Here is a 12,884-nt window from a genome sequence, read left to right on the forward strand (position 1 = left end):
TTGAAGCTGTCAGAGAAAACGGAGCCTCGAGCAGCCCGGATATTAGTTTACAGAGGCTGTTAGAATTATATGTCTAATGTTGCTGACACAATAATTTCATCCTAATGGCACTGACGTATTCATAGGGTTCATCTTTGAGACAAAATGTCATGAATAGTCATGATTTTGCAAATATTCCACCTTGTAGTGCAGTTTGCACAAATTGTTTTAAAAATGCACTAGCCCAAAATGTTGCATAACTTTGCTGAGAGATCTTTGACTCTGTGGTCATCTTAGACGAGCAGTTTTATGGACCAAACCCAGCAGGTCACTCAGTGTTGCCTTAGTGCTGATGTGTCAGAGATGTTGGTGTAACTGAAGTAATGCTGTTAAGTCTTAAAGTCATATTCTTTTATTGTCACGACTGTATTTGAAGCTATTTTTACTTTTGTATGATACCTGATTTATATGGAATGTGGCTGAAATAAACTAAAGCCTAAAATACTTAGTCATTTGTTTAATAGTAACTTAACATTATATAATTCACATAAAACTATGAATTGTAATTTTAAATGGTTTAAAAGCAGGTAGAATAGCATATGTAGGCAAGTATATTTCTCCTTTTATCAAGAAGCAAAGACAAAAAGGAAAAAGAGAAACGGGGCAGGTTGGGTGGTCGAATCATCCGTCCCCACCAACGCCAACACCAAATCTACGCCCTTATTTCTAGGCTTTTCAGGGCCGAGTACAATAACCTCAGTTTGATCTGAACTAAGAAGCAGAAAGTTAGCGGCCATCCAGGTCTTTATGTCTTTAAGACATTCCTGCAGTTTAACTCATTGGTGTGTGTTATCTGGCTTCATGGACAGATAGAGCTGGGTGTCATCAGCATAGCAGTGAAATATTCACAGGCTGCTTGGATTGAATGACCTGCATAAAATGAATTAACGAATTAAGATGCACATCTTCTGCACATTGTAGTTTCAACACATCTGTGTCACATTAAGGAAACCGCTGTGACGTCGTTTGTCCTTATCAGTTCTCCCACCCAGAGGTCGGGAAAAGGAGACGGCACCCAGTGAACAGCTCCCGTTCACCCTCAGCCCTCAATCAAAAACACAAAAGCAAATCTTAGATAAATCCATTTTAATGGAAAATGTAAAACCCTTTTGAACTTCAATGTACAAAGCATGTAACACTTGCAAGTTAAAATTTGAAATTGAAGCAAGCCATGTTTTAAAAAAATACCTCAGTGGATGTATATATGTACATATTATAGTTCATTTTTTCTTTATTTTATGTTTTAACTTCAAAATGTCACCATAGTAAATCCTAACAAAAACAAGACAATCAATTCTTTTCTTAAATAAATTACATCTTTTCTGTAAATGTCTCATTTTTACAGCAAATACTTATTTCATAAAATGCTGACGTGTATAAGCCATTTCGTTTGTTTTTTCCTTTACATAATACAACTTTACACAGTCTACAATAGTTTGGCAGGTCATTTTCAGAAAATGTATTTATGGCATGAGGACTGTAGAGCGTCAACATTTCCCAAAGTACAGGCATTAGCTGGTGTGTGTGTGTGTGTGTGTGTCCTCCATCACAGTAGAGCCGTATTACAACTGAAAAACAGCAAAAGAAAACAAACTGTACAACTCACATTTACATAATGCATTTTGTTTCAATAACACTGCATTTAATAGAGCTATGAAATAAATACATCTTCACAGAGGAGATAAAACAAGGTTAGATGAAAGAAATCCTGAAAAAAAAGCACAACAAAACTAGAAAAAAGGACAAGAACGACACGAAGGAACGAGAAACGAGGGAGCAGCAGAGGCTACTGACTAAAACAGCTGAGATTTCTGGTTTGCATTTTCCGCCCTCGTGTGTCTTTTTGCCTTTCGAAACATCAGAGATGCCAGTTTTGATCCTAATGCTGCTGGTGATGCTGACGCCATCAGCTGTGTTAGCTGCTGCCATAGGTTAGAGTTCCTGGCCTTTATCGTCCAAAGCAGTGAGCGCGGCTCCACCAGTGCTGCTACGACAGTCTGAGCCTCCGTGGAAACTGCATTTCAGCTGGATGCAGACGCGTTTGGAGGTTTGTAGTGCTGATTCACTCCATCACACTGGCTCTAGTGAGGCTCCCAGCCAGCGTTCGCTTTGTGTTTGGAGCCTGTGGGGCTTTCAGCCCTCTCAGCCCAGCTGCTCTTCAATTTGTCTCCTCTTGGCACTAAAGGTTTGGGGTGATGACAAGGGCGGCAGTGCCTCTCACTGGCCACTGGATGTGTGACATGAATGTGGGTCACACTGTGAGGTCCTCTGGATCACATGACCAGCTTTGAGCCAGCCATTTATTGTGGTCACGTGACACAGCCCTCCATGGCAGAAGGAGGAGGGTGTGGAAAGGGCGAGGTGCTGATGGGAGTCGCAGCCATCTGTGGAAGGCATGAACGAGGCTGAGAGGGCATCATGAGTTGTGTTCCTCGTCGTCTTTCTCAGAGCCGCTCTTTCTAAGGGAACTCGCTGCCTCCTTCACACAATGATACAGGATGTTCTTCACCTGCAGGGAAACAGCAAGGCGACACGGTGTAAGTGCTGGACCTCATCCATTTCTTTTACAAGACTTATGTTCAAATCTCAAACGTCAAGCAGCCTGTCAAATCGCAGACACACACCCAGTACTGCCAAGCAGCAACCTTTGGACCTGAGAAGCTGCCGTTCCTCTGAGGACCCCTTGAGGCTCCACAAACAAGTCCATTCCCATAGGTTGCCATATAACCAACCAGCATTAAAAGCTGTGTTCACAGTCTGCCCCCCCAAAATGTTTTTTTCCCCTGTGTGGATATTTCATAACAAGCGTGCAGCAGCAGTGAAGGTATGGCTGCTCTGACTGACTCGTGTAGAACTGCTAGCTGCTAGGCTTCACCAAGAGTCACTGAACTTGACCTCCCACTGTGGAGCATTTTCATGTCGTTATCTGACACAATAAGATCCCTCTGATGATGACTGCCCCTCTGACAGACTTCGCTTTGGTTTTCAAACACAAACGCAGCAGAATACAGACGAGACGGAGTCTAACTCAGCCACAGAGCTTTAACCACAACGAGACTGCTGTGCTCGGTGTTCTGCTGACGCTTTTTGTGTGGCGTGTATTGTATTACCTGTAGTTTGTCTTCATAGTTGACCTCCTCGTTGTTGGGTCGTAGCTCCTGGGTCAGGTGGAAGGAGTTAGCCACGTGCTCAGGAGACACAAAGTCATTGATGACTTGAACACAGCTGTGGAGGTTTTGGACCTGCAACAATCACAGAATATCAAGTAAAAATAAGCCAAACACATCGATAATTGAGTGTGCCTATGCAGATTTAATATTCTTCTTCTTATTTTTCTTCTTTCAATTCAATTCAATTCAATTTTATTTATATAGCGCCAAATCACAACAAAAGTCTGCCTAAACCTTTGCAGCGAAACGCGTCGTAGCTTTGAGACAACGCTTCCATATATCGTTTCAAGCGGCTCGATTGGGTACGGTGTGCCGGGGATTTTGGTGGTTTTTGCAAAATTCCCCAAAACGAATAGATTTTTAATTGTTCCCCATTCATTTGAATGGGAACACATCTGAAAAAGGCACAAACGCAGGCCACTTTGAAGGCCTACTGCTCGGCCAGAGTTGATCACAGAAACATCATTCAAACATCACATGGGTCACAAGACTTTGGACTGTTATTGACTAAAACCATGCTTCGATAGCTTTTATGGTTTTTTCACAACATCAGTATAAATTTTAAGAAAAATTAGATTTTTCCTGCCACGGAATGATCATGTGACCTGCTCTAAAGACGGCGTGGAGAATCATTTGAAACAGAAGTCTTTCTTTCCCGCCCAAACCTTTTGCTCTACATGTATATTATATACATCAGAGCGTAGCTCCATTGTCCTCTTTCACCCAGTCACGTTTGAGACAGCATGTATGGATCTCTCAGAGATGAAGCGCAGCCTCCTCCCCGTCTCTCCCCCACAGGCAACCATGTGTCTTTACACTGTTACCACCATGATAAACACTACAGATATGATAATGTAACAACGGGATATTTTGTAGACTGGAAACGTCTTTCACTCACGGTGAAAGACGTTTCCTGAGAGTTTTCTGTAGGGAAGCAGTTGTTTCAAAACTTGAATCTTGTTTGGCAGCTGTGTGTCTGAGTGTGCGTTTCTAGTTAGTTAGTTACTATAGTAACCAGTCCTCACAGCTGATGACTGTTTGAAACGCCACTAGGGCTGCCACAAACGATTATTCTGATAGTCGACGTAATCGTGACTAGTCGACTAATCGTGGCAGCCCTAAACGCCACGCACGCAGAGCCTGACGTCTTTGAAACCTGACCCAGCAGCAGCTCAGGCACACTCAAAATGACTAGTTTGTGTAAACCATCTGCTGCCACAATATTACGTACAATCACACCATCACCCAAACTGTGTGAAACTGTGTGAAAGCTCCACTGTGCAATAAGAATAATAAGAAATAATGTCAACTACGCTGCATTCAGTTTAAACTATGAAACATCAAACACCATCACTTCCTCTATTTTAATTGTGCGCTTCACAAAGAGGCCGCCGACTATTAGACTGATTTCATTTCTGCTGCATTACATTTGGTAGAGTTGGACGTGTTGTCCTTATCAGTTAGTGATCAGTGTGTGTGTGTGTGTGTGTGTGTGTGTGTGTGTGTGTGTGTGTGGTAAATACCTGATGCATGGCCCCTGCAGGTATAAGGACAGAGTCTCCCAGGAATTGAACGACTGTCCAGCCCTGGACGCCATGCTCATCCAGCAGCCGCTGACGCTGCTTCCTGCTCAGGTACCATGCGTGCTTTCTGATGGAGTCCTGGTCCAGCGACACGTCCAAACCCTGCTCCTTAGAGAGCTGAGGTGGTTGTTGTTGAAGGGGAGGAAAAGGGTTTTCTAGGTCAGCGCTACGCTGAAATTCACTAAATTCACGTTTTGAGTGTGTTTCTGCGAGTGCCGACCTTGTGCAGGAAGTCTCGGACTTTGTCCATGTCTCTGTTGAGGTAGATGTGCCACAGCGCCCCTGGTGTTTCACTCGAGTCTTTTAATCTCTTTCGAACCCCCTCATCTAGATCCTCCTCTTCCAGACGCTTCAACACTCCTTCAGAAAAACAAACTCGTCGTTCATGTATTATCATTTTTTAACAACGACCTTTGTCAAACTGTATCTATGTCATTCAGCTCTCAAAAATCTAAACTAACAGTCGTTTAGTTTATGACATAATACAGTAAACAAACCACAGATTAACTCATGTTTAGTTTTCTCCATTTTGACTCTTTGACAAAGTTTCTCTCAGCCAGCGATTCAGGTAATGCTAACAGCTCCTGTTAGCCCTCACACGTTTCACCAGCCTTACCAGTTTTGGACAGGACTCCATTGCCTTTGGCTATTCCAACATAGACCAGAACAGAGACCACATCGGACACTTCCACGTGGAGTTTTGCAGTCCCAAAGTCCTGGTCCTGAGATGCAGCTACACCTACAGTGACACCATAAGAGCACTTAAAATAATGCATGTGTGGAACTTTATACACATAGTTCTGAGTATTATGGTAAATGGCCTGTATTTGTATAGCGCTTTTACGAGTCCCCCCTAAGGACCCCAAAGCGCTTTACACACCCAGTCATCCACCCATTCACACACTGGTGGAGGCAGCTAGGGTTGTAGCCACAGCTGCCCTGGGGCGCACTGACAGAAGCCAGGCTGCCATATCGTGCCATCGGCCCTTCTGGCCAACACCAGTAGGCGGTAGGTGAAGTGTCTTGCCCAAGGACACAACGACCAGGACTGTCTGAGTCGGGGCTCAAACCAGCAACCTTCCAATTACAAGGCGAACTCCCAACTCTTGAGCCACGATCGCCCACATTATATTATATATGTGGTCATCCTGCTCCTATGCCAAAAAAGTAATGAGCTGGTAAATAAGATGCGATTTAAGACCTTTAAATGTGTAGTTTTTATGTCCTGGGGACTGAAACTCAAAATAACAGCTAGTGTTGGTGGGAGGGCTTTCAACTCAAAGAAAATGGTTTTCTGGGAAACCTCGACTCCAACTGGGAACGTGGAGGCAACCTTGACACACTCAGCATCATTTTCAAGTTTCTTTGTAGGAACAAAGAAATCAATGTCACGATGAGCCCCAGAAAGTTGATTCTGATGAGCAGAATCTGGCACTGCTAGATATAAACTGACGGCTCCTCTTACCATAGGCACAACAGAGTCTTGGCCCCAGATCTGGCCTGACAAAGAATGAAGGCAGGTGAGAAGCCAGGTTGAGGTTCCCTTCTGGATCAGAGTACTCTGGCAGAGGCAGGTTCTTCATCAAGTCATCATATCTGCAATGAATACTTGTATTTAGACGGCTTCGTCGTCACTACTGAGTCATTTACGTACCTTCAGACCTGTTTTTAAAAGCAGTCTGAGGATCAACACCGGTGCTGTGTACCTTGAAGGCATGAGGGCCATAAACTCTTCTCCAGATGGCCAGTCCATCAGTCGGTAAACCATGGGCTCGCCATCTTTGGACTTTGGTCGCTCTGAACAGTTGCAAAGGATCCAGTCAGACTCGGTCACTGATGGTTTACCATAGTAATGCTCACAAGACTAAATGCAGATGAACTTACTGGTGATGTCTTCAAATCCATCCCAGAACTCCTTGATCCCAGAGTTGGACAGCACCTGGTCTTTGCAGTTCAGGAGGTCTCCCTGATGGTCTGCAAACTCCTGGTTGAAGGAGTCGGCCTTCCACAGACTGGCATTCAGTCGCTTATGGATCCCAGACACCAGCACAGGCTACACAAACACACAAGACACACAATGCATCTCAACACCAGGGTGATGAAGCTTAGTGGAGCACTGCTAAACCGACTTGCTGTACACGGATGTGCACCTGTCCGAGCTTCCAACACTCTCTGAAGAGCTTCCAGTTGTTCTGGTTGCGGTGATCTCTGAGCCACAGTAGCCGTCTGTTGTTCAGCCAGCAGTGAGGGATGTCTGGATGCTGACTGCTCGAGTCCTCCGCTTCTGCTGCAGTAACAGGTGCTGACTTCTTCTTCTCTGCTTTGGCTTCCTCAGCTGGGGCGTTATTGTTGATACTTAGGGTGATGGGCTCTTGCTTCACTGACAACTTAGTGGTGATGTTCTGGCGGCTGGCGGGGATTTTATTCTCTACAACCGAAGCAATGATGTCATCGAGGATATTGGGCATGCTCCGCCCACCCTTCCCAGTCTACAGAAAAAGGAAAGAGGATCACACATATTACAGGAAATAAAAACCTGTGGCTTCTGTTTCTTTTTCCTTTCTTTACATTATGCTGGGACATGGGAAGTGGTCGGGTAGGACTGGACTGAAAAAGCAGCCCATGTCCAAAGATAAACTTTAAAGAGTTTCAGAAAGACGGGAGAACTATGGCTCGAGGCCGCTTTAGACAATTACACAAAAGTCTGGCTCCTTGGAGCAAAAATCTAAAAGAATAGGTGCAGCTTAAATAAATAAAAAAATAAATGATTGCACACAAACATCCTCTTACATCCAAAAACAGAAGTGGAGGTGATCAGTTATCCTACCGTTTGCTGCTTTGTTACTTGTTCAGACTCCTGTTTGAATTGTGAGCATGTCCTGCATTTGTTTTTTGGGTTACAACTTAATGTATCCTTTAAATTTCTTTAAACTGTGCAAAAGTCTTGAGCCACCCATCATTTGTCTATATTGTGACTAAGCGAGGGGAGACTGTCACTGTAACTTTCTATAAGAGAGTTTGAAGGTTGGTCTTTCTCTGATTCAGTTCCTGAAAGAAGGAGCTTGAAAAGAAAAGAGAACTGACTTCTTTAAGTTTCTTGAAGGCGTCTCATCTCTGATCCAGAAAGCTTCTTCAGTTCTAAGACCAAATGGTGGAGAGTTCCGGGGTATTTAGGTCCTAGTGGGAGCCCTCTCTTCAGAGGGTGGCTGACCCACTGTTGATCATGTGGCTCATCCAATGAACCACGACGTGAAAGTCATGGGTCACTATCAGCAGAGGTCTGGGGTGAAACCGCTGTCAGAGAACCGATTAGAACTAAAGAAGCTTCTCGGCTGAAACTTCCAGTCCAGTCACTTTTTGCTCCAAGCTCCTCAGACTACCATGACCTGGATGACTGAGGATCTATACAGGCCTAATTTTAAAAACGTCATAAAGTTTGGGAAAATGATTTTTATAACAGTGTTCTGTAAATACTTCCTGCAAAGAGGGCTGTGTACGAGTGTTCAGAACCACTGCCAGGCATGGAGAGCATATTTGTCACTGACCTAATGATAGTCTGGGCTCTTATCTGTCCCTGAAAAATATTGGCCTTAAAATTATTGCAGCGATTTATCAGAGATGTGCAGAAAAAAACTTGCTGCATTCAGGATCCAGAAATGAATGATTCACATTTAGTTTCTGCATTTTATGCAAGAACATTAGCAGTGCAGTTAAATAATCACTTTATGCTTTCATTATCAGAAGTCACCAATAATCAGAGTGCACGCATCACTTCCTGTCTCCTATCCTGCTTGTTCAGTTTGCACAATCTGTATTTGATCTGCTACACACAGATGTCTGTATCAGTATTTAGGCTCAATGTTATGATTCTGGTATAATTACAGAATGCCTGTACACTTTACAAGCTACATAAATGCATGTGCCTCCACACAGCTCCCCCTGGTGGCTACACAAGACATCGCCATATCTGCTGTTTAGGCCATTTTAAGTGGCTATACCTGTATGAATCATATTTAAACACTGAACACAGCAGACTCTGTGTACCTGTGAAGCAGTGGAGTAGACCGGTGCAAAGGCAATTCCTGCGTCAGTGGAGCCCAGCTTCAGCTTCCCTGCTGTGCTGGTGAGGAGATCTCTGAGTGTGGAGCCCTGCTCTGTACTGTTACCCAGTGAGGGGGTTTTGCACTGCTGCAGGACTTCCAGGCTGTCCCCTTCTTTGTCCTCCTTCACAGATTTACCCAGCACCACCGACTCTTTGTTTTCTGTTACAAAAAGAGGACGGAGCCAAACTACACATTCAGCGAAACATTTAAACTTAAAGAGTTAATGGTGTGGACGGATTATTAATAATAATTTGTGGCTTCTGTTCCTCTCACCTTTCTTTTCCTCCCTGGATTTCCGCTCTGCCAAGTCTGCCAGGAAGTGCAGAGGCGACTGGGACTCTGGCGGGGTGATGGGAGCATTTGCACCGTCGTTACCTGGACTGGTTCCTCCACCACCTCCTCCGTTAGTTTCTGACTTAACTCCTCCTAGGTCAGAGGTCTGCAGAGAGCCTGGCTCAGCTTTCACCAGGGACAGCTTGTTGCTGTGATTCAGAACATTCTGCAGAACCTGGACAGAAGGAACAGTTGGATGAACTCACTTAACTGCATGAAATCACAAAGCCTTCATGTCAGAGGAAGAATAAACTTTATTTAAACAGTGACCAAGCAAAATGCCTGTCCACAGTATTGATATCCCCTGGGTTACGGGTTAATAGATAGCTATGATCACCACACACAGCTACTGTATTATTAGTTCAACCACAAAGCTGTTAGAAAACTACTGTTAAGCCTGCTTAAAGTCCACCATTCATTAGATAGAAGAGCCCAGATAATAGCACCTGTTTTCGGTTCACTTACTACTAAACCACAGTCTATGATTAACTCTAGTGCAGGAACTGATGGACCGATGATGCCATTTCTGTATGTAAAAGCTATTAACCATGATGTGGCTGGTGTCGGCTGCAGGTCCTGTGTCTCTCACTCAGCAGTGGACCACAGCGACCCACACATGTTGATCTAGTCTGTGCCACAAAGGTAGCATCATAACAATGTCATAAAAGACTGCCCCCACCCTACCTATCACTTAGAAAACGTTGTCAATGACGTTACACGGTCAGTGCTTACAGCTGTGAATGGCCCGATCGATATCTATCATCTATTGTTTTGCTTTACGAGTCATGCCCACTGGTGAAAGCTATTCTTTTCTCTTGATCCCATTTTATCTTTTCTTTTCTTTGCAAATGTGGTTTACTGGTGACAGCACTCATGTTCCAGTGGTCCCACTTAACATATCTGTCTTATGAGCTATCATTCCAGCGCATGTCTGTATCCCGTCTTCCTTCTCTCACCCCAACCAATCACAGCAGATGGCCCCGCCCCTCCCTGAGCCTGGTCCTGCTGGAGGTTTCTTCCTGTTAAAAGGGAGTTTTTCCTTCCCACTGTCGCCAAAGTGCTGCTCATAGGGGGTCATATGATTGTTGGGTTTTTCTCTGTATGTATTATTGTGGGGTCTACCTTACAGTATAAAGCACCTTGAGGCGCCTGCTGTTGTATAAATAAACCATCTGCGATTCATCATTTTGTGTTGCAGTCAAGGCCAGACTGACTTGCTGCACCATCCTGTGGAATTACATGTTCTGCTCTGTATCATGGAAATTAATGAAATGAGTCAGAGGCAGAGAACAAGCGTTTTCAATGTAACACAAATCCAATGTCAGAGGAAGTAGATCTGCAGTGTGTACGCACTGCTGAGCAAACACACAGGCCTTTATCTCTATATCGAAATGTGACTACAAACCTGAAGAAATCCAAAGCCCGGGGTCCTGTGATACTGAACAACATACATGTCATGATCATTTCAGCGTGTTGGGCCATGCACCCATCTCACTCTACATTACCACCACTAACAATCACAGGCAGCATCGCACTATGCTGCTTTTCAGCAGTGAGCGACCTGCCACAAAAGCACAGCTAACAGGTTTTTCTGACCTGAACTCTGCACATTTTAAATTCAGCACCTCTTCAGAAAGTCTTGACAGTGAGTCAGGATGTCATTGACTGGAAGAGGGTGTGGTACCTGTGAGACTCCGTTGGTGGCAGGCAGTTTGGTGAGAAGGTTCTGTTTGCTGGCACAGGGACAGTGAGAGCTTATGTTGTGTTTTTCTCTCAGGGCGTGCATGGACGTCACCAAGTCTGTCAGCACTGAAACATCAAAATCAAACACACAATATTAAATAATTGTGCTGCAAAGTATCATTCAGTCATAAAACTACACACCAGCTGTTGTTCAGGGAAATAGCAACACAAAGAGCTAGGATGGACTGTACCTGAGCCAGGGATGATCTGGGTGGGCATGAGGTGTTTGTGGTCGTGGGCTTGGCCTTTAACACACTTTAGCCATCCATACAGCTCTTTATCTGATCATAGAGAGAAAAAAGTCCCGCAGTGAACACACTCAGACACAGTGGAGAGAAAGGTTACATACACGCGCATGTTGCTGAAAAAGACTCCGGTTCAACCGCTTCTGACTTTTGGTGAACTGTCCAAATAGCCACACTGACCTTTGGAGCTCTTTCTCTCCTTGGCCTTGTAGCAGTCTAGGCAGACGACAAAGCCACATTTCTGACAGACCCAGTGGATGTTGAAAAGTGTGGCTTCACATGCGTCACACATCTCCCTCACCCCTCTCACTGCTCGCTTCCACGCCAGCTTGGCTGAAACACACGATAAAGGTTCAGAGGAAAACACGCTAAGACGTGTTCATCTAAACGCTGACACTATTTTTGAGAAAACTTACCATCCTTCTTAATCCAGCTGGATGCAGTATTCTCTGTTACTACCATCTGACAGAACTTGTCTCCTATGAAGCTCAGGATGTACTTGGCTGTGCTTTGGTCCAGGTGGCTCTGCTCCATCGGCCCCGGGACCCACAGGCTGAGGGCCTCATCGTCAAACTGGTCTGGAGTGGAGAAGCCATCCATCCGGATGACGCCATTCTTGCTGTAGGAAAGCCTAGATGAGAAGAAACATGAAGGCTATCTCAGTAAGGTGGTGCACACGTGTAGGCTGGCTGTCCAAAGAGGAAGCTGATGAAAGAAGCGCATCTACTATAAAAATGTTCAAACAAGGTTGTGCGTGACTGTATTTTGGTTTCGGACGTGTTTTTGGTGACAAAAAAACAAATGTTGCTTATTTTGTCCTTACAGTCTTAATCAAATAGCTGAGAAAAAACCAAAAGTGTGACATGTTTTTAAAGCGCATGTAGTTTTAAACATGACGTTACTCTGAATCCAGCATTAAAGTGCCAGACTCCAGAAACAGACACACGCACTAAAGCCGCTTTTACTCTCAAACAGAAGCACGAAAGAGGCCTGATGTCACAAACAACTGTTAACTTGTTACACACAAAGTTCAATAGTCTGACTCGTGTTAGCCAGGATGGGTGAAACTGTCTAACACCCAGGCAGCCTGCTTCAAACAAAGACTTTATTACCACAGAGGAAACAACAACATCAATATGACCTGGACGGATCATTTCAGGTAAATCTCAGCAGGTGTGGCACTCTACGAAGGAGCCAGTGCACAGATAAAGCAGGAGAGTTCATAGAGTGAGTGCTTTACCGTCTGAAATAGTAGAAACGACAGAAGACGGGGGAGTGAGCGGGCTCCTCCCCTTTCTTGCTGCGGACCACCCTGCACTCCCTACACTTCTGCAGGTTGGGGCCAATTTCTGAACATGAATCATCCTGCAGGAAGGACTCTCCCGTCTGCTTCAGCTTCTTCACTTTCCTCCAGTCCTTGAGCACAGAGCGAGGGATCCCATCTAACATGCATAACATCATAATCATTAACTGTGACTACGCTTCATTTTTAAATATTAACATAGAGTTGCTCGTCAAGAGAAACACAGAAAATACATCAGATAAAAGAGGACATTTTCTTTATAAGCAGGGCGTAGATGGAGACGCGCTCACGTCTTTGCCACATTTTCTCTCATCTGAAGTTACAGAAATCACTCTGAGTAATGTGACTTCAATAAATAACATTTG

At 44.5% G+C, this 12,884-nt stretch overlaps 1 protein-coding gene across 3 annotated transcripts in view; it reads right to left on the minus strand.

Moving 5' to 3' along the window:
- Positions 1–1,108: 1,108 nt before the first annotated feature.
- The window catches only part of jmjd1cb (jumonji domain containing 1Cb), a 123,703-nt gene continuing 111,927 nt past the window's right edge, over positions 1,109–12,884 (minus strand). For all 3 annotated transcript variants that reach the window (XM_086272461.1, XM_086272460.1, XM_086272462.1), the window contains 16 exons: positions 12,457–12,658; positions 11,633–11,847; positions 11,397–11,549; positions 11,163–11,252; positions 10,913–11,037; positions 9,169–9,403; positions 8,837–9,054; positions 6,943–7,281; positions 6,677–6,845; positions 6,499–6,589; positions 6,258–6,388; positions 5,409–5,531; positions 5,013–5,152; positions 4,733–4,909; positions 3,150–3,281; positions 1,109–2,548 (listed from right to left, as the gene is read on the minus strand). In XM_086272461.1, coding sequence (XP_086128587.1) covers positions 2,456–2,548; positions 3,150–3,281; positions 4,733–4,909; positions 5,013–5,152; positions 5,409–5,531; positions 6,258–6,388; positions 6,499–6,589; positions 6,677–6,845; positions 6,943–7,281; positions 8,837–9,054; positions 9,169–9,403; positions 10,913–11,037; positions 11,163–11,252; positions 11,397–11,549; positions 11,633–11,847; positions 12,457–12,658 — 2,633 coding nt within the window. In that variant the 3' untranslated portion in view covers positions 1,109–2,455. The remainder of the gene's footprint in view (positions 2,549–3,149; positions 3,282–4,732; positions 4,910–5,012; positions 5,153–5,408; positions 5,532–6,257; positions 6,389–6,498; positions 6,590–6,676; positions 6,846–6,942; positions 7,282–8,836; positions 9,055–9,168; positions 9,404–10,912; positions 11,038–11,162; positions 11,253–11,396; positions 11,550–11,632; positions 11,848–12,456; positions 12,659–12,884) is intronic.

This window comes from Aulonocara sp. 'chitande type north' Nkhata Bay, linkage group LG18, assembly GCF_057382095.1.
Source record: "Aulonocara sp. 'chitande type north' Nkhata Bay isolate Kocher_YH1m ecotype deep benthic linkage group LG18, A_spYH_male_GT1.1, whole genome shotgun sequence".
NCBI classification, from domain to species: domain Eukaryota; kingdom Metazoa; phylum Chordata; class Actinopteri; order Cichliformes; family Cichlidae; genus Aulonocara; species Aulonocara sp. 'chitande type north' Nkhata Bay.